General features: G+C 44.0%; 1 protein-coding gene across 5 annotated transcripts in view; it reads right to left on the bottom strand.

Annotated features, from left to right (window-relative positions):
- Positions 1-21,568, bottom strand: part of ASTN1 (astrotactin 1) — a 326,481-nt gene that overhangs the window by 185,460 nt on the left and 119,453 nt on the right. For all 5 annotated transcript variants that reach the window (XM_049715380.1, XM_049715388.1, XM_049715367.1 and 2 more), the window contains exon 2: positions 16,228-16,415. In XM_049715380.1, coding sequence (XP_049571337.1) covers positions 16,228-16,415 — 188 coding nt within the window. The remainder of the gene's footprint in view (positions 1-16,227; positions 16,416-21,568) is intronic.

Here is a 21,568-nt window from a genome sequence, read left to right as displayed (position 1 = left end):
CCACGCTACAGACCCATCAACCAGAGGATATTACCAGAGGATATTTCAGAAAGCGTGATGGCTTCTACCTACCCAACTTCATTCTAGCTTGTATCTTTCTGTACCATTAGCAAGCCATTGTGAGATGGCAGAGGGCTCGTTTAAGCTGACAGAGATGCTTTTCTAGTAAAACGAACTGACCTGTGATCTGACTGTTCTTGTGTCCTCCACAGAGCTCTGCATGAATACAGTCTCATCATCAGAGATGTCAAAGACATTTGTTATCACATTTTAAAACATCGGTTTAGCACCTAATTATAGGAAGAACGATATATGTGTTTTACAAAAAGAATGGTGTAAAAAAGTCCCTTTTCTTAGAAACTAAAGCCTTAATTTTTGTTTTTATTAATATAAGCATTATTTGTATTTATGTGTGTATATATATTTACATTTGTATGTCTAGTTCTGCAGAGTGACTGCAGGTAGGATGGAGAAGTTCTCGTTCACTCCATTCTGTAGTTGGAGAAATTAAATCTGGCTTAGCAAGAGGGCCAAACACTGTCAGGACCAACAATGTGAACAGTTTTCTCTGCCACCACACCACGACAAATGCAGGCTGTACCCTGGGGAGATCCCACAGGCACACCGAGGGTTTGATGTACTCCCAGCACCAGCTGTCACTCCATTTTTTTCTCTCTCAGTCAAGAAGCCGTACCAGAATACAAGTTGAGTGAGAATGACCTTATTACAGGTCATTTATAACATTGACTCCACTCTAATGGAATAAAAGGAAACCAGTCACAAATTTCAGCACTTTACCTATGATTAGTATCAGATTCACTTGGCACACTTTACAATTGATGGGGTCACGGCACTGTGGCTGCAAACTGCAGAGGTATGAACACAGCCACTGAGGACAGGGAAAAAAAAAAAAACCCAGATTTTTTTATTCCTGGGAGCCTGGCTTTGCCCAGAAGTCTGGGTCAGGGACTGTCGAGTCTGCAGGTCCTGGGAGAGGCCTCTTCATTGTATAACACCAGGTGGTACCACCTCGGTCCTCATGTCATGCCATGTAATACACTCACTGCTGAAGTTCTCACTCTGAAGATCTTTCACAGTGATTTTGCTTAGTGTCAATTAAACCAAATTTTAATATAGATATAGAGAGAGAGATGGCCTTGTGACCTGGCCAGCTCTGGTGCGTGTGTCAGTCTTCCCTAAGTTCCCTTTCCATGACTACGCAGAGAGAGGAAGAGAGGTGAGGGTTTAGCGGAGAGAAAGGGACCCCAACGACCAGAGAGGAGCCCTGAGCAGAACATTCCACCAAAGGCCTTGCAACACAGAGGAAGCAGCCCTGACTGAGCACTTGGGCCCCAGTCCCAGCAGTGCCACTCACCAATCATTCGGCCCTTTGGCCTCTTTGAGCCTCAGCTTTCTATGGTGGCAGACTTCCTCACAGGGTCGTCTGTTCATTCCCAGAGTCTCTTTCGGCCAGGCCCTTGGCTGGGATACAGAGATACACGATCCCTCCTAGCTAGGAGATCACACTCAGTGAAGGCAGGCTCCTGCAGGGATGAGGGCTAGGGCAGGAATATGCACCAGAGTGTGCACTGGCAGGCACCCACCCTAGAGGGAAGGGGCCCAGGGATGCCTCCTAGGCAAAGTCATGGACTAATTTTTTTTTTTTTTTTTTTTTTTGCGGTACGCGGGCCTCTCACTGTTGTGGCCTCTCCCGTTGCGGAGCACAGGCTCCAGACGCACAGGCTTAGCGGCCATGGTTCACGGGCCCAGCCGCTCCACGGCATGTGGGATCTTCCCAGACCGGGGCACGAACCCGTGTCCCCTGCATCGGCAGGCGGACTCTCAACCACTGTGCCACCAGGGAAGCCCTATGGACTAATTTTAAAGAGGCATTAAAAGCGACCCCACTCGGAGGAGACAAAAGACATTTTACACCAAAAGTATGGCACTAGTGAAATCACAGATGAACTAAATAGCAAGGGAAGTCCAGGAAAGATGACTGAGCTGGTCAGTGTGCCTAGAATGGAGAGTGGACACTAAGGAGTGATGGAAGAGAAGGGTCAGATCATGAGAGGTTCAACATCTTGGAATTTACCCTTCAGAGTGAGGAACTACTCAAGGCATTTTACCAGGAAGGTGACATGGTCGAAGCTGGATTTTACTAGGAACAGCCCGGTGGTAGTGAGAGGGGAGTTTTGAGGGGATGGTATCAGAAGGCAGCGTGAACAGGTGGAAAACCCATGCAGCAGTCAGCTGAGAGGTGATGGGGGCCTGCATCAGCAGTGGTGGTGGGGAGGGAAGGAAGAGAGGGATTCTAGAGACTTTCAGAAAATCAAATGAGCGGAGCTTGGTGCTGGATTGAATGAGGACAGAGAGGGAGGAAAGGGGATCTGACCTGGGTAACCATGCTGATGGTCCTCGCACCAAGCGAGGAGAGAACACAGGAAGTGGAGAGGGTGGTGGGGAAGATAGATGATACATTTCATCTGTTCTGTGTTGTTCGGAGTGCATGTGGGACATCCAGACAGATAGATCTGTAAGTCAGAAGCTTGAGGGAGAGAAGCCAGGGCTGGAGAAAGAGACAGATGTAAGGACCAAGGGGGAAAAAACATGATACAAACAAATAATATTCATTCCACAAACACCAACTGGGGATGTTTCTTGTGTGAAGCGCTGTGCTGGTAGCTGTAAGAAATATAAAGATGAATCAGACTTAGACCAGATCCTGCCATTTAGGAACCTAGTAGAGAAGAAAAGACTCATCAAAATACTAACACACTGGGTAGAAATAGACACCAGCCATGAGCGAGGCTCAGAGAAATCTTCCCTGATGGCCTGGCCATAGGAAACCAAGAAGAAGGCATGGTCTCTGGTGGAGAGATTGGGGAAGGTGGCCAGGGGGAGATGTTTGAGGGAGGACGTAAAAGATAGGTAGGATTTGAACACATACACAGGGAGAGGAGTGGAAGGCACAAGGGGACAATGCCATGGCCATGACAGGTACAGGGACACTGAACAGGAGAGTGCAGAAAGGGGGATCCTGGGCAAAAGAATGAATAGGAAGACTGAGATCCTTCTGTTCCCAGATAATAAAATGCACTATCTGTGTGGATGATTCGTAAGTGAAATAACGGTCTTTCTCCTCTGCAACCCTAGTGAGCTGAAATGATATTTTCTGGGTAAGGCAGCATGTAGCATGAATGCTGGTGAAAAATGTCTGGATGTAGAAATAGCCCTTTGAATGTGCTCACAGAAATAGTTACACAGCCCACTTCCCACTCTAACTTTTTCCATTAGATAAAACTAGGCAAAAATGAACATCGAATCCAAACTTGAGCAAAGAGGCGAAGGAACTCACAAAAAGCATGTAGGAGAGGGAAGCGAGGAAGAGGAAAGCAGCTGAATGTCCAGTGCCTCAGAGAGGACCTCGCATTCCTGGTGCCTGATGGAAATCTGGCATTGCCTTGTCCTTGTCGAGTTCTGTGCCGAGAACCAGCGGGACCCACCAGGAGGGGAAGGTGCCCTGTTAAGTGCCTTCACTGTTAGTCGGCAAGGCAGAGTTCATTATCCTGTCAGGAGTTTTCCTTCTAAAACAGACTTTTCCTCCTAACTGCTGTCCTGAGAACAGAGCACGCAGGGCAACTGAAGCAGTCAGGTGAGGAAGAAATATAAAACCACTGGCTCAGGGGACTTCCCTGGTGGTGCAGTGGTTGGGAATCCGCCTGCCAATGCAGGGGACACGGGTTTGATCCCTGGTCCGGGAGGATCCCACATGCCGCGGAGCAACTAAGCCTGTGCGCCACAACTACTGAGCCTGCGCTCTAGAGCCCGCAAGCCACAGCTGCTGAGGCCCGCGCGCCTGGGGCCCGTGCTCCACAACAGGAGAGACCACCGCAATGAGAAGCTATCGCACCAGAACGAGGAGTAGCCCATGCTCGCCGCAGCTAGAGAGAGCCCACGGGGCAGCAACGGAGACCCAATGCAGCCAAAAATAAATTAATTAATTAATTAAAAAAAAAAAAAAAAAAAACAGTGGCTCATCTGTGCTTGCCAGGAATCACGCCACCTCTGGCTTCACTGAAGGCATTTTAGGTAGGAGGATAAACATCCTCTTCTTAGAGCACCCAAAGTCCTCCAGAGGTGATTCCACAGTGCTCTGTGGGACATTTCCCCTTACCAAGTCCCCCAAGCTGGAGGTTGTGGGCCCTTCCTATGACCTGATCCCTCACGTGGTCCAGAGGCCACTCCATCCTGGAGCACTTCCTGCCAGCAAAGGTGGGGACATGTGTAGGGAGACTCCCTGGGGACTGTGAAAAGCAGAGCTGGCTGAACACAGGGGCCCTGGGCCAGCAGTTCAGCAAAATCTCAAGTGCCTGCAGAGAGATCCCAGTGGGCCACAGGCAAGGGCTCACAGCCACCAAACTCCTTCCAGCAGATCAGCGCCGTGGGAAGTGACAGATCCCTCCCAGGGCAGAACTGCCACCATCAACCCAACCTATAGGCACAGAAGCCCACCCTTTTCCCCACAGACCATCATCTCATGCTCATAAATGGAAAAAAGAAGAGCAGAGTTGCTGCAGGGGATGGAATCAAGCTCCTCGATATATTACCCTCAGGTCTGTTTTAACCAGGGATTGTTAGTGTCCCATCTGTCCTTCACTGTCATATTCCTAGGAAGTGAGATCTGGAGGCATCTTGAAGGGCATCTAGGCTGGGATTCCCGAGGCAGAGTACACATAGCCCATCCAATGCTCCTGGTCGATGGCATGCTAATGGCTGGTAAAAGTATGAAACATTTTTATTTACTTCATAAAATTTTATTTTTCCTAACCTATATTGAAATAATTAACTATTACTTCAAACCTATGATTTTGTTGGCATTTTCATCTGAGATAAAGCTAAAATAACTTCAAACTGAAAAAGACAGTCAATTTAAATAAAAATATTCTGAAAACACTAACACAGATTGTATAAAAATTTGGCAAAAAACCTGAATGCCTAAAGTTTTGAAAACATTCATATACAGATAAGAAAACTGCGGCTCAGGATGGTGAAGGAGCTTGCCTAAGGTTTCACAGACTCTTCTGGGGAAAAGAACTATAGTGAACACCTCCTGACTTCTAATTCAGTGGTCTTATCCAACATGAGGCTGCTCGTCTCCTCGACCGAGCTTTAATCACTGTTGAGGAGAGAAAAAGGAAACACAGTCTGTATGAGTACAGCTAGGCTCTCAGCCTGCACCACTCTGCCATGGAAGCCCTGGCTGGGACATGTGGATGCTGCCCCATCCCAACTCCAGGTGGAGTCACAGGAAGGCGATTGTGACCTGGAGAGGCTGGAGGCCTTAGATGCTGGGGCTGCTCTCGCTGATCAGCAGAGGCGAGTGGGGCTGGGGACTGACACAGCCAGCGGAAAGCCTGAGGATCATGACCTGGATGTATAGACTCCATGAAATTTCGGGAATAAATAGAGAATCAAAGAGAGATGCTTTAACGTCACTGCTGGGATGCAGAGCACGTCTGAGTTTGTTCTGTGTGGCAACTTACCTCACTCTGTAATAATGTGTCTAAGGCCCATAAATGCCAAATCCTGACATGTTCACTCATAAATCCAAAATACTTTTGTGTCTTAATCCCAAAGCCTTCCATCTTTTCCTCAGACAAGAGAGAAGGAGGGAGAAAACAAAAGGTTGAATCCTTTCATAAACATTTGGTATCAGATCTCCTGTAGGGAATCTCATACAGCTCTGCCTTCTTTATGGTGCTGGAGCAGCAGAAGTCACCTTAGGTTCACGTTAAGCAAACTGTGGGACTGGGAGCCAGAGCCCAGAAGGCTCCGGATACTGTTCCATGAAGCACTTGTACTGTCAGGCACAGTCCAATGTATCAACAGAGCATCTGATTCATCCCAAGTTAGAAGGCTCCTTGACTCATCTCTGTTGCTATTTATGGACGTCAGCAGCAGTGATAGAGGTGTCAGGAGAATTCATAAATAGCAGGGCAGTATTAAGAGGCTCCCAACCGCCCCAGATGTACCGTGGGGGCCCCTATGCAACATTGAGGAGGGCTCCTGACATCAGCCTCTCACGTAGGCAAGACTTTGAATAAACTTGAGCTGATACTTGAAAGAGTCACAGCTGATTTTATGAGACGAGGTCTTAAAATGCTTTGTCCACCCTCAGCCTCCTCAGCAAGGCAGAAAGCCACCACCAACTCGTAAAGTCCTTCCGTGTCACCAACTTGATGGTGATGTGTCTGGAAGCACAATTCTACTTCCATGCCCGCATGTACATTTATATATTTTACTTTAAGGAGATATTCTAACATGAACAGGCATTTCATATAAGTCTACTGTGTATGGCAACGTTGAAACCAAGCAGGAGCCACAGGGAAGAGAAGACAGCATGTCTGCTAATCGGTATCCTGTTTATATTTCTTTTGTCAAGTCTAAGCACATTTTTGTTTTCATCAACGTTTGTCTTCACTAAACCCATCAATACCTCTCAAGAGAGGTTAATGTGAGTGCATTTCACCTGAACTTGTAAATACCATATGCCTTGAATTTTAGCAAGAACAGTCTTTATCAGTGCCTTCCTTAGGTGACAATTATAATCAATCTATGGGAGTCTAACAAAAACGAGCAAACTATTATCTTTTACATTGCAAATAGAACCCTATAACTTCTACCGAGTTGTTAGAGTCTAGTCTCTGTTTGGGCTCTGTCAACAAAATGAGGAGAATGTACTAGATCAGGGTCACTAAACTATGGCCTCTAGGCTAAATGTGGCCCACTGTCTGTTTTTATAAATAAAGTTTTATGGAACACAGCCACATCCATGCATTCATACACTGTGTATGGCTGCTTTGGCACTATAATGGCAAGAGTTAGATAGTTGCAACAAAGCTTAAATGGGCTGCAAAGCTGAAAATGTTTACCATTTGGCCCTTTACAGATCCTTGGCCTAATCTCCTGCCATTGTCCATGCTAGAGGTCTCTCTGTGGGCCCAGCTAGCTCTATCTACTCTACCTAAATCTAGTTTGTCTCCAACCAAGGCCCATGGGTGTGGGTTTGAGGTCATATTTAAGGACAAACTTCAGGTCTGTGAGAGAATCCCAAAGCTTTAGGGAGGGGCAGAAGGTGAGAGAAGACAGCATGATCTAGGGGAAATATAACAGCATTAAGAATAAAAATCTGAGTTTTTCCACCAATGCTGACCCTGAATATCACCCATCATTATATGCCTTCTTTTTTCTCTTGTGAATGTAATAACAATCTTTGTATCTGTGGATACCTGGGCAGAAAAGGAATTCCCATAATGACGTCATATGGTTTGATTAAAAAAATTAGTTAATTAATGAAGTTCTTCCAGGGAAGTTTGGAGCTGAGATTACCATCCTAAACCACAGGATAGCTGCTAGAAACCCTGTTAAACAATAAAAGTGACTTAACAATGCCCTGGATGTCCATGACCACATCCCACCTTTGTAATGGGCACCTTCTGTGGCCCTGATGTCCCTAATTGCCTCAGTCTTTTCCCTGAGCAAAACCCCTCTAGGACTCCTGTAAGATGCTGCTATGATCCCACCTGCTTTCCTGGCTCCCTAAGGTAGCGGGTCCCTGGGTAACACACTGCACACAGAAATTGTTACATCCAGCTTACATGGCACCCCAAGAGTTTACCTAGGCAATATTTACTAGGCACCTCCCACGGGCCAGGCACTGTAGGAAGTGCTTAATAAGAATCACCTCATTTAATCAGCATAACAGCCCTATGAGGTAGAATCTATTATCATTCCCATTTTACAGATAAGAAAAGTGAGTTTAGACAGACTGAGCAATGCTTCCAAAGCCACTAGAAAGTCTAGTAAGTGGCAGAATGAGGATTTAATTTGGTCTCTCTGACAGCAAAGCCACTGCTAAAAACTACCATAGCTAGACCATAGAACTAAAGTACTATACCATAGAACTTATAGTATCCAGTGGCTTCTTGGCTTCTCAATGACCTCTGCTCAGATCCAACCCCAGGCTTCTGTAATGCTTGATCCTGCTGCCCAGTCTAGCTCTTCACTTTTTGAAGTGACTCAGAGACTCCACCATGACAGTATCTTGCCCATTTCTCTATGTGCCCTCCTAACTAACCTTCATCAACCAAAGGGTTTCTGCTGTGCTAGCCAGAAGAAGCACATTTGTTCCACAGCCTACAAAACTGGAGAAGCCAGCCAACCCTCATGCCACCAAGCTGCAGTCTTACAGCAGAGTGAAGTCTGAAGTCAGATATACTTGCCTGGAATCCTGGCTCCACCTATGTGAAATTCGGTCTGTGATTTACTTTCTCTACGTCTCAGTGTTCACATCCGAAAAATGGGAGATTTAATACTATTTCACAAAGCTGCTATGGAAATTGATTGATATTATTCATGAAAATAATCCCATACGTTGTCTGGGACACAGCGAGTGAACGGATAGCTTCATTACTATGAATATTACCAGTTCCTAATATTGATTTAAACCCCACAGAGATTATGACTCTTTATTTCAAAAAGATCTTCAGGGATTTTTGGAACTAAGTACTTAAAAGTAAATTGTTGGCATCTATATCAAGTGAGCTAAATTGCTGAACAGAATATTACATCAAGTTGTTAAAAGACATTAGCATCCTTGTGAAAATTTGGCCTCTTAGCTATTTTCCTTGCTGTCTGGAGAAATGGGGGTAACTGAAGGCCTCTAGGAGCTTCAGGAAAGAGAAGAATAGAATTGTAAAGAGGACACAAAGAATGGAATGGAACAGGGAACCGCTTGATACTCAGTTCTGCCAAAGGCCATCCTCAAACGTTAAGTGTTAATAATATGATTGAATGTTCCTTGAAAGCAGAATCTTGTCTTATTAGTTTTCTATCTCCTTAATAGTTAAAAAAGTACCTGAAGCCTGACATATCATTGAATGAAAGAATCAATAACTAAATGAATGAATGAGTCAACGATTTTTTAAAATCAATGATAGGTCAATAATGTTTTTAAAATGCTTTTTTGGTTTCTAGAAATTTACTGCAGAAGTGTGAAAGTATGTATATGAAGAAGCCTAAGTTTACTGTTACATGACTTTCACAATTTTGGAGTTGGAAGTCCCCAACTTCCCTCCTCCCTTCTCTGCCAATCAACCCGCTGTCAGCTGTGAGGCAGAGTGGTTGCAGCCAAGGTTAGTAGGTGGGGTCAGCTGAGCTGAACAGACTCTCAAATTCTGGGGTTAGCTTCCTGGTGTAGCCACAGAAAAACAGATCTGCATGCCACCTTGGTTGTGGGTCCTAGTGCTCAAAGAGTTAGTGGCTTTGAAGGAACAGTGGGGACACACGTCAGTTGAGTCTCAGCAGACAAAAGTTGACAAAACAACCAAAGCCGGTAAAAGGACATGTAATAAATACATCTTGGGCACTCACTATGGGCTAGGATATGAGCTGGTTGCTTCTTAGAGTATATAGACTCTGACAACTGCCTCAATTCAAATCCTGGCTCTGCACCTTTAGGGTTGTTTGACTTCAGGTAAGTTTCTTAGCTTGTCTGGCCCTCAGTCCCTTCGTTTGTAAAATGAGATAATAACAAACTCTACCTCATGCTGTTGTGATACGAATAAAAAATAAGCTAATGTATATTGAAAGTACTTAGATAGGAAGTACATAGTAAGTGCAAAATTAAGACTGTGATGATGATGTGATGGTGGTGATGAAATCTTTCGATCCTCCTAACACCTCTACAAGTTAGCTTGTAGTTGCCCACTGTATCAAACAAGTGAATCATGGACTCATGACTTAGCAGCCTCTACTAAAGGAAGTGATTCCAAGCTGTCCCTGGAGCAGGAGTGACCATTTTCTGTGTCACCTAAGCCAACCTTCCCATAACTATAGCCAACAGAAGAAGGCTGGTTAAGGTTACATCTACCTATGGGATAATTTGATAGGAAAGTCTCTGAACATACAGGAACTATGGTAACTAGTGAGGTCCAACTATGGTAACTAGTGAGGTCCAACTATGGTAACATACAGGAACTATGGTAACTAGTGAGGTCCAACTATGGTAACTAGTGAGGTCCATTCCCTGAGTTAGAAAAAGGGTGGGGGGAAGTAGGGAAGCTGGCAGCCGCAGGAACAAAACTGGAAACCTTGTAAAGCTGAGAGCAGTCAGGTAAGGTCATAAGTGAGGTGACTTGACGAGTGATGGATAGTACAAACATTTTATAAAAGTGGCAAAATGGGGAAAACATTTACAGAGTAGACTGGACAAAGTTTCTCATTATGGCCACAGAAGTAACAGTAACAGGTGCGAAAAGCCAAACCACACGGTGCTGAGGCTGGGGGCTGACAAGATGACTTGGATCCTGCACAACCTACCTGTTCCAGGCTTCATGAAATTCTGCTTTTTAGATTTTTTTTTTAAATCAGAGGATTTCTGTCTCCCTTACCTCCATATGAATTTCTATAGTAAAACTCCATTACAAAGAAGGTCTGAGTAGATCTCCATTCTTTAAAGCTAAAAAGCCTAACCAATGCATTCATCTCACAGATGAGGTAATGAAGCTTCCCAAAAGGACAGCAGATTACATAAAGTGGTAAAGCCAGATCTGAAGACCACCTTCCAACTAAATGCAGTGTTTCCTTCCACTACACCCCAGTTCCCACTCTACAGGAATAGGGGAGGGCAGCCAGCAAGATGGAATAGCTGATCAATTGAAATGGCTAATGGATTCACATGTACCTGCACCTAATGCATGTCGACAAGAGATGCACAACCAAACCACGGTGCCAGATAGAGGAGGTTTGCAAGCCAACTCTCCCTCAGTACTTGGAATAGCCCTCAAACGGACCCTGGCATCTCCAGTCTGTCGCACATCAGACAGTCAGAGACAACCCAAGAACAAAGGGGTTTTGTTTTTAGGGGTCTTGCTATTTTAGGAACTGCCCACCCATTTTCCTCATGGAACGCCAAGAACACAAAGATGGCTTTGGTAGGTGGACAGTATGGCCAATAGGGCAATCTAGTCCCATGATGGATGGCTTGAGTTCCTAGATAAGCTCCTTGGACTGAATCAGGACCTGTCTTTCTGTACCTTCCAAAGGTACAGAAAAAGTGATTCTAATGAATGAATTTGCTAAAAAAATTTTTGTAACAGATTTGTTGAAGGTAAAAGGTACTGAAAGAAAAAGCATCTAGCCCTCTCTCCTATGCCCACGTACACCTAATAAGTACCAGACAGTCTTGGTGGCACATAGCAATGAACATGCTTAGAACTGCTCTTCTCTGCCCTAGAAATGGCTGAGCTTTAGGAGTGAAATGAAGACAGCTTCAAGCAAGTAATATGTGATGCTTCGGCAGCTGAACTGAACTTGAGTAAGGATGCTCAAGTAAGAGCAAGGATGGGTCCTTGGGCACAAAGTTGTCTGCAGTTCTGGAAGCACAATCTTAGGGTCCCCCATACGTGTGTTCTGTGGGCTTTGCACTAACTCAGCCCCAAGTGTGACCTCCCCAGAATGGAACATCCCGAACCTTGTTTCCTACATTTTTTCTCCCCAAAGAAAACTATGCGCCATGGGCTCACCTGGGGCTCCCAGCAATGAGGAGCCATGGGACCCCTGAGGAGCCAGCAGTTGGAGGCCACAGGAACCTGCAGACACTGGCCAATGGGCTCCACACAGCCAGGGCTAGTGGTCCTGCGTAGCACCCAGGATTCATTGATGGGTTATCTTCATAAAACTCTCAGAGGGATAGACAAATGCTCAAAGATTATTTTTTTCCTCAATTGTGAACTGTGCCTAAGAAGGCTGAACTACAAAAAATATTATCATCTACCAATGGGAGTTATCACTAATATATATATATAAAACATGTATTAGTTATCACTAATATATATACATATATATCAAACTGAAGCATTTTTGAAAGGCTACTTGCTGTGAAAAATATACTTAACCAGGGCTTCCCTGGTGGCGCAGTGGTTGAGAGTCTGCCTGCCGATGCAGGGGACATGGGTTCATGCCCCGGTCCGGGAAGATCCCACATGCTGCAGAGCGGCTGGGCCCGTGAGCCATGGCCGCTGAGCCTGCGCGTCCAGAGCCTGTGCTCCGCAACGGGAGAGGCCACAACAGTGAGAGGCCCGTGTAACACACACAAAAAATATATTATATATACATATATATATATATATATATATATATATATACACTTAACCAACCCATATGCATATAGGAAGTCTATTAACACTGCCATCTTTAATTACAATGATGAAATAAGTAGATAATCCATTAAAATTATATTATGCACCATTAAATTCTTTTGTGTACTTTAAAAAGAAAAATGTAGATCACATGGTAAATTAGCAAAAGGAAAATATGGAAATTTAAATCCACACAGAGTCTGACCATCTAATGTAAAGTCATATTAAAACTTGACCTTCAATGGAGTAAAAAATCTGCTTATAACTGAAGAATTCCTTGACTTCTGGTTTAAGCTCACATAGCAATTTTCATTTGATGATTTTGCTTTCACTTGTTCGAGAGTTTGCAAAAGAGAATCCTTGTGTACTTTTGTAGTTTTAAACGTCAATTATCTTGCAAAATTCGAAATAAATCTCTTCAGCCACATCTGAATCATGCAGGAGGTTAAAATACATCATGTGACCCTCAAAGCAGTAATATAAGATTTCAGGAAGGAAACCCAATTATTCTATGTAAGGAAGAAATAGTACTTCTTTGGAAAAAATAATTCAAAAATTTTAGGATGTGATTGAAAAATAAGAAAAGCAAAAGGTTTTTTAAAGTTTTAAATTGCCAAGTTCCTAGCTGAGGTATTGGTTTTCTGTAAGCCCACGATTTTGCTGATGGTATGTATATACTGGGCACAGTGTAAGAGAGAACTTACCAATTTTCATCCATACAATGTCAAAAGGATACAAAAAAAGGGTTTTCCTCTGTATCTCATTCTCTCATTACTTATATTGACACTTTGTGTGTAAATAAAACACAGTAAATGCAAAATATAAAAACAAACGGCAGTCTCTGCCCTGAGGCTATATGGATGAGAAAAGTGTAAATACAAAATGAAAGAAATGTAAACTTTAAGGTGTTCACAGAACCATTAATTCCCTCTGCACATACTAGAAATATTTCGGATTATTAGTTAAGCTTTTAAATATACATTTTCTTAACAAAAGAGAAATGGTTGGGTATATTCATGTTTTTTTTGTTTTTGTTTTTTTAATATTCATGTTTTGATAACCTTAAGTTTTCTCTTTTTTGAATTATGCTATTTGGATCCAACTAAAAACTGCATCAGTATTGATTGTTATAGTTAATGAAAAATAGCCCTGCTATTGTTATTTCATAACTAACAGGGTTTGGGTAATAAGACTTTATTTAAGTGCATTTCGCTGCCCAATACTGTTACTAGTCAAAGGATTTTGCTATCTTCTAACATTTACAATGTTGTCATTCCAGATGACTCAAATGGCTGCCTACCTACTTCCAAAAGATATGGCATAAAGTGTATCAGATAAAGTCTACCAATCCCTGCGTCTCTTAAGAAGAAACCATCAGAGACTCTGGGAACGACATCTTCAAACAGGATACCTTCAGGCTTGATTTCTAAGTTGAGGGCAGATACAAAATTTCAAACTTTGAAACTGTTTCTAGAATAGAATGTAAAGGATAGGAGAGACAGTGTCTGAGGGTGGATGCACTAGGAATGGAGGTAGGCGGGATGGCAAGAGGGGCGGCAGGAGGCTCCACTGACCACACCATCTTGGCAAGGATGGGAGGGAGTACTTATATCTTCAGTTCACCTTGGGGGCCCTGTGCTCCTGCAGAAGCCACAGGCTTTCCTGAATTTTTCATGGAGATGTGGACCCATCCACATCCAAGAGGGCAAGCCAGCGACAAATACCAGACTTGCCCACCCTTACCCTTTACTCAAGCCCTTTGAACCTCTGCCTCCTCCAGCTTAGTTGAAAATAACATAGAATAAACTAAAGTCAAGCTGAAGGAGTAATCTCTCCCATGTTATTTGGAAAACTGAACATCATAGTTGGTCTGCCATGGGTAACCAGTAGCATATGAAGGAAAGAGTCCCAGGTTTAAGGCTGACTTTTGTTCTCTTTCCAGTTCAGTGTCCACTTCCCATTAATTCCTGCCCAGCGGGGCTGAACAAAAAGTATTAGCAATGTAGGGCTTCTTGTAAGGGTTATTACGTTTTGGGGACACCATCTATTTCCTCAATTCTTTGGCATCCCTGATCAGCCACCCATCCCCACAAACAGGCACACACATACACATGCATACACACACACTTCTCTGGAGAATCTATTGGAGCACCTCATTCTGAGCATAGAAGATGGGGTCCTTGCTACACTGAAGATATCATGTAGCAACTAGGACAATCTTTGGACTGTCCTCCCACAGATGCTCACACCACTTCCCCAACCCCCACTAAACACACCTTCTGACACCTCGCCTCCCTTAACCTCTTACACTCAGGGTCTTTCTTTCAGACACAGCCACTCCCAAAGTTAGTTCCTGGGAATCTCTTTACAGTTCTCTTTACCCTAAACATTTTTGTGGTGTTACAAAGACTGGGCCTTTGAAATGTCTTGGACCAGAAGAAAACAAAAACTATCCATCACAATAACCGCTTCCCACATTGATGGGAGGATGTGGATAGCTGGTGGAAAGTCCACCATCGTACCCTTCTTTTCAATCAGACCACATGATAAAGACAAAAACAATGTGACCCCTGCATCTGTCACCCCAAGCGATGCCAGGGCTGATTCTGCAGGTCTGCCCGATCTCACCACAATCTGGAAACTACAAGCCACGTTGAAGAAGACAAGCTTCCCTGAGAGAAGAAACAGGGGTCTTTGACTAAGGATGTACAAGTACTCTAACACTAATGTTATAAACCTCAATTAATTTGTAAATGTGAGGCACAGTAATCTGATTTACCTGCTCACTTTCTGGCATATCTGGACACTGAAGCTTTTCTATTTGCTATTCAAGGACTCTTTTCTCAACCACATAGTTTAAACAAAGTAGAGCAGCTGTGCATACGCAGGTAATCTATCAAGTCAGTTATTCATGGAGACACTGGCTGAGGAAGAAATAGAAAGCTTGCAGTCTGAGGTTTTATCAGAGATTTTATAGGGATATTTTCCATGCCAAACATTTAGATAATGAAAAATTTAATACATCTAAAATGTGCTCAGTTTTCCCCAATCTAATACACAAAACTAAACAGCACATAGTGATGGTACCAGAGTAATAGATTAATTAAAGTTTAGATCAAGACCTCGTTTGGTACTCTGTTGAATTTCCTAACAGTGAAAGAGCCCATCCCCCCCCCCATACATATAGTCCGCAGATAATCAGTCAAGTCTCAACCTGCTTTCAAGCTACCCCAGGAGCAGGTGATGTACCGATTTTACTAATAAAAATACCAAGTGAATCAGGCATGTTCCATTTCTACTGGGAAATGCATTCATTTATTCCACAAATAATTATAATTAAGCATTAACTATGTGAAAGCATTATTCTAGGTGTTGAAGATACACCAATGAGCAAAACAATGCCAAACAAAACCCCTGCCTGCCACTGTAGCACTTTACTTTCTAGTGAGATTCTAAAACACAAGTTCCTAGAATTTTAGGAAAAATTCTCTAATTTTCAGAAGGGGTATCTTAGAAGGGATGTTGATGGTGATGTTTCTGAGATGGACTAGAGAGAAAGGCAAGTATCCATTGGCACACCCTTTATTGTAAGAGGAGAGAAAGCCAGGTCTGATTTTTCTCCCATCTGGGAGAAGAGGGCTCAGTAGCAGCGAGCAGCTTGGCAATTCAGTCCCTCAGCAAACATTTATGGAGAAACTGTTATAAGATATTCTGATCTAATTGAATAATTCCTTTCTAAGACAATCCACTACCCCCATCTGACACCGTCTCTGGTTTGTAGAAGTCACTCCCCGTCTAGGCATGTTCTTAGAACAGTCGGGTAATGGTGGTACAGAAGTAACTGCAATTTTTACTTACACCACAGGTGGAGATATTTCCCATAAATGGGAAATGTACTTATTAACAAGATCAACGATCAGACTGTGGAGCTGGGTCCTACAGAGCTATGTCTACGGCACCCAGACTCTTAATGTCAAGGAAGTACAAGCCATAGCCTGAGAGGCTACAGTTGTGCTGCTCTTACCATGACTGAGATGTGGAGGATTCTCAGCTCCTCTTCTGCCGACTCACGCTGGGGTTCTTCGGTTGGGTCTTGTCCAGGGAGGCTTGGGGCACCGTCTTGGTGATGGATGTGAAAAAGTAGAGTGCCATTCTCCAGCCACTGCTGCCTCCAGCGCACCAGAGGGATGTCCTCCGTGTTCCCTGAGATCTCTAGAGGACAAACACCAAAGGCATAGGTCAGAATTCCAACTGGACCGTCCGAATCTCCTTTTCGTCTCCTTCTTAGACATTGGTACCAATTAGCCAGTGTCAGATGAAGACAACAAAGGGTTTCTAACTACAGTTAAGTCAGGCTTACTGCTGCTCCAAATCTCAAGAAAGGGAAGAGGCCCTGAGAATAAGAGAATTATCCCCCCATCAGTCTTTGCACCATAAACTAGTGGCCCAGCCTCTCACCCACTGAGAAAAATACAAAGGTAAAAACTCAAGTTCTTCCCCATATTTCTATGATCAATAGCATCCTTTACTTAGTACAGTTTGAATACCCTGATGACCTCCTGAGGTAAACAGAAGATTCTTTGCCTCTTGTAAATTTGAAAGTGTGAGTTCCCTAGAAATTACTCGGAGACGCCAGTGCGTCTGCCAAGGAGAGAGTTGGTAATTACTGTGCAGGGAACTGGCACTTACAGGAGAGTCCTGGGAGGTTACTGCAGAGCCACTGGAGCTGACAGGTTATTTCTAAAACCACCGTCATGTGCTGCATAGTCCACTGGAGATGTCTGATGCTTGCTTTGGCAGGAGTAATGTTTTAATTCCCTTTAATATTCCTCTTCATTTTTGCAGAGCAAAGGTGGTACACATGAGAGGGCTGTGAAGAAGCAGGCCCTTACCACAGACATACGCACTCACCTGCTTTCAGGCACTGAAATATCATCAGCAAATAAATAACAATATACCAAAACCTACTATGTACTTCATACTGTAGGTGTTAAGCGGTGCTGCAGAAGCATACTGTTATGTGTCCCTTTCTCTAATATTCCTAAGCAATATCAGATCGAAGCTTTGAGACATCCCACAACAGAAAGAACCTGATTAATCCAGCTTTCTTGAGCTTCATGTGGCCCTAAGATCATTTTTTCCTTAACAGCTATTATCATCCTCGGAAACTCATATTCTGCTCAACGTACTTTGGCAGAGCATGGCTTTGTCAAATTTCATCTTTTTTTGAAAGGCATGGCTTCTTCTCCCAAAACTTATCACCTTTGACTAAACAATTCAATACATGGAAAGAAGATATAGTAAGATCTATTTAGAATAGTATTCTCATCAAGTTACCACAATCATAAAGAGGAAAGCAATTTTAAATATTTATACAGTTTATAAATATCTTTCATTCTTTGTGGGAGTGTACAAATGATGTTCTGCTGTATTTATTTACTTATATAGTTATTCATTAATTTATTTAACAGACACACATTGGGCATGTATTATGTACGCACCAGGCACTGTTCTAGGCACTGAGAGACTAATCTAAATGAGGCTCTCAACAAGTTCTCCAAAGCCATCCACTGTGAATGAATGTGTAAAGTGTTACGCCACGTGCATAAAAGTTTTGTGGAAACAGAAGAAGGAAGGAGTAATCTTGCTTGGGTAGAGGGTGGAAGATGGGAGGAGAGTAGCATTGTCAGAAACAAAAGATCCTATAGTTTTGGGCCTTGAAGTGTGAGTGGACTTCCTATAATAGATAGCGAAGTGGGGAACGGACATTCAGACATTGATAGAAGAATACGTAGGAGGAGGAAGATGAAGAATACTGGCTGGTCCTCTCAGGGAAGGTCAGTGAGAAGGATTCATGAGCCACAGGTCATCAGCCTATGATGATTCTCTAGCTCATCCTACCATCCTACCTCTCCTCCAGGGAGGAGAATAAATTTTGGAGTGTGCAGGAGGATGAGGGTGCAGCAAAAACAAGGTGCTTAGGGTCCCCTTCATTCTTAGCTTCTCTCCCTAATTGCCTGAAGGACTTAGTCATCCTGTTGGGTTGGTAAACTGTTCATGCTCTGGAAGTGACCGGCACGAGCATCTAGGAAGCTGCGGTGGGCAGACGGTATGCAAAAGGCTCCCCTGCAGCCTGGTCCTGGTTTTCCCCAGGCACAGCTCCATTTATTAAGTGAGGCAGTGACAAAAGCTTCCCAAGTTCATCTTTCCTCTAAGGGGTCTTTACAGACTTCCAGGTGAACAGAAACCCTTCGGCGCACCTCCAAGGGTGCCTGCATAGACCCGCGGCTGCTGCATGACACTTCCATCACAAGTCCTGCGATCACAAACCCCGCTCGACAGCACTCATTCTTTTTAACCACTCATCAAGGCTCCACATCAAAGCACTGGGAAGATTCTTCCTGGGAAACACACCCTTCTCTCCCAAGTCCATTTCCTGACATTACAGTAGAAACCAAACTCCATCCCCTTCTCATCACAGACATAAAAATCACAAGCAGCGACAGCTCCTAATAGAGCACCTAATGGCACAATTAAATCACCTAGAGCAACACACGTCCAGCCTCTTGCCTGCACCTGCTCTATTCCACACATGTCAGATCCCACTTTAGCCCTTCCTGTAACTATTCAAGAGGAATCCAGCACCTCATACCTCTAAAGCACTCAACAAACTGGCTTTCTGTTTCCCAGGAGACCCTCATCGAGGAGGTCAGGCTCATTACCCCTGTTTTAACTGTGGAAGCAGAGACAAGTAAATACCCAGACCAAAGTCACCCCAGCCTGACACAGAACAGGGACTAAGACAGATGAATGAATTTCTATCAGATCCCCTCCACCTCCAACACAGGCATCAGAGGACATGACCTTCGAACATGCATAAAGAGAGGAAGCAACTGAAAGCCCATGGGGTCTTTCAGGAATTTTTGTGCCGCAGTATTTAAATTTTTTGCACAAAGCCTTAGTATTCCATGAGTTCTTTTACAACTGAAATATAATTCACATACCATAAAATTCACCCTTTCAATATATACAATTCAGTGGTTTTTAGTATACTCACAAAGTTGTGCAACCATCACCATTCTAATTCCAGAACCTTTTAATCAGCCCCAGAAGAAACCCTGTACCCACTGGCAGCCAGGACTGTTTCTGAGAAGGAAGGACGCCTGTTCCAAGGTTCTAGGAGTGATGGTACCAAGGAAAGAACGGGTGCAGTGGGGGTATGGGGAGGTGGGCTGAGAGCACAGAATCTCTAGCCTTGGCTTCCAGCCCAGCCCTCTGAACCTATCTATGGGTTATTCATGGCAAATTCCTTTGGAAAATGATATCCTGATTCTGCCTGGACCAGAATCATCATAGAGGGGAAAGGGTGAAGGAAGGAGGGTGCCATGCCTGCCAGTGAAGGTGTCTGTCGCTTTTTAGGTTGAAGATAATTACAGAATGATAGTTTCCTCCTTGGCTTTTTTCCCCTCTCCTGGCAAGATCTGACACAGGAGAGCTAAAATGCTAAACTAGGAACTTACTTACTTATGCTATATCTGGCCTGGGTCAACCAATGAAAAATCACACAGAGCACAGTAAATGTCTTGTGAATTTCATCGCAGTGGGGCTGAGATCAGAGCTTGGAACATCAGTGTAATCATGTTGGTCTGGATGTCAGCAGAATATCTCAAGAAGAATAAATGCTCAGAAATTGCTTTACCAATGCAAGCCTGACCTGGGACTCCCAAGGAGCAAATGTGGGAGGGGATCAAATAAGTTACTTTAGTCCAAGACCTCCTGAGGGCTGTGGACGAGGCTCAAACAGAGCCTTTGCCAGTGTACTGAATAAAACAGGTGCCAACAGGAGCCTGCAGTCAGATCTCAATATACCACAGGTGGCACGAGCACCACAGCCATCACCACACTGTGGGTCTGAGATCTACAGAAAGGTAAGGCTGCCCTTACTTTTAGCATTCCATTTGTCCCATTCTTACCCTCTGTTAACCTCACAGATCTCAGCACCTCCAAAATTCTGGAATGCCCGAAATTTACAGAAACCAGGATGCCATTCATTCTTTTTTTAAAAATATATGTTTTTTTCCCTTGTAATGAGAACTCTTTTTAAAAATAGTTATTTATTTATTTATTTTATATTTGGCTGCGTCAGGTCTTAGTTGCGGCACACGGGATCGTCTTTGCGGCATGAAGGATCTTTCGCTGCAGTGCGCAGGCTCTTTGTCGCAGCGTGCTGGCTTCTCTCTAGTTGTGTCATGCAGGCTCCAGAGCATGTGGGCTCTGTAGTTGCAGCACACAGGCTCTCTAGTTGTGGCTCGCATGCTCAGTAGTTGTGGCACAGGCTTAGTTGCCCCGCTGCATGTGGGATATTAGTTCCCCAACCAGGGATCGGACCTGCATCCCCTGCACTGGAAGGTGGATTCTTAACCACTGGACCACCAGGAAAGTCCCAGCCATTTATTCTTGAATACACAAAGATCCTTGGAGCACACTCTATCTGCCACATTTAGCAAGTTGTGCTACATGGTTTCTACTCTCAAGGAGCTTTTGGTCTAGTAAGAAAATGAAGACAGAGCCATGAATAAGTACTCTAAACCGTAATAGCACTGCTGGGTGAGAGGGTGGTACTTGGCTGGGCATATACCCTTGGAAAGGGATAAAATGGGAAGAAATGTTGGGGGTCAATTCGAGATGAAGAAAACAGTGTGTGTAAGTGTGTAAAGGAATAGCAGGATGATGCGTGTTTGCAGAGTTGCGGGAGGTCTGGTTATGCTGCAGAGTGAGGATATGGAGAGGAGGAGTAGAGGACAGGGCTGAAAATCCAGATTGGTGTCAACTGTAAAAGTTGTGAATGCCAGTTTTAAGGAGTTCAGAGCTAATGGAAAGTCATCCGTGGTTTTATTAAGCAGAGGAATGAATAAAGCCATGAGTAGAAAGATGAAGAGGACCCAGAAAGAGTAGCAGATAGACTCAATCACAGTCCCAGTGTAACTCTGATCCTCTATTCTGCAGGAAACACAATACTAAACTGGAACTCAGGAGACCTCGGTCTAGAGTAACCTTGAATGGAATGCCTGGCTTTGAATTTTCTCATCTGTATACGGAGAAGCTGTATTGATGAATTTTAAGATCCTTTTGTAACTTGCCGTTCCACAATTCTAAATCCAAAGGTGTGCTTCATGTGACCACCTAGAAAGGCAATAATTTCAATGTACCAAGCAGTGTCAAATCCTCGCTCCAGTCTAACCTGCACTCTACCTCTTCCCTCCCTCTGAGCACAGAGTGGACAGGTTAGAGACGACTCGATTAGAGTCCTTAGAGGCCAGGTCCATCTTCAGACTGGACCTCAGGCTGGTGAGAAAGGTTCTTAC

The sequence above is a fragment of the Orcinus orca genome, chromosome 1 (genome assembly GCF_937001465.1).
Source record: "Orcinus orca chromosome 1, mOrcOrc1.1, whole genome shotgun sequence".
NCBI lineage: Eukaryota > Metazoa > Chordata > Mammalia > Artiodactyla > Delphinidae > Orcinus > Orcinus orca.
Note: the sequence above shows the minus strand (reverse complement) of the source record. Positions and strands in the feature narration are given on the sequence as shown.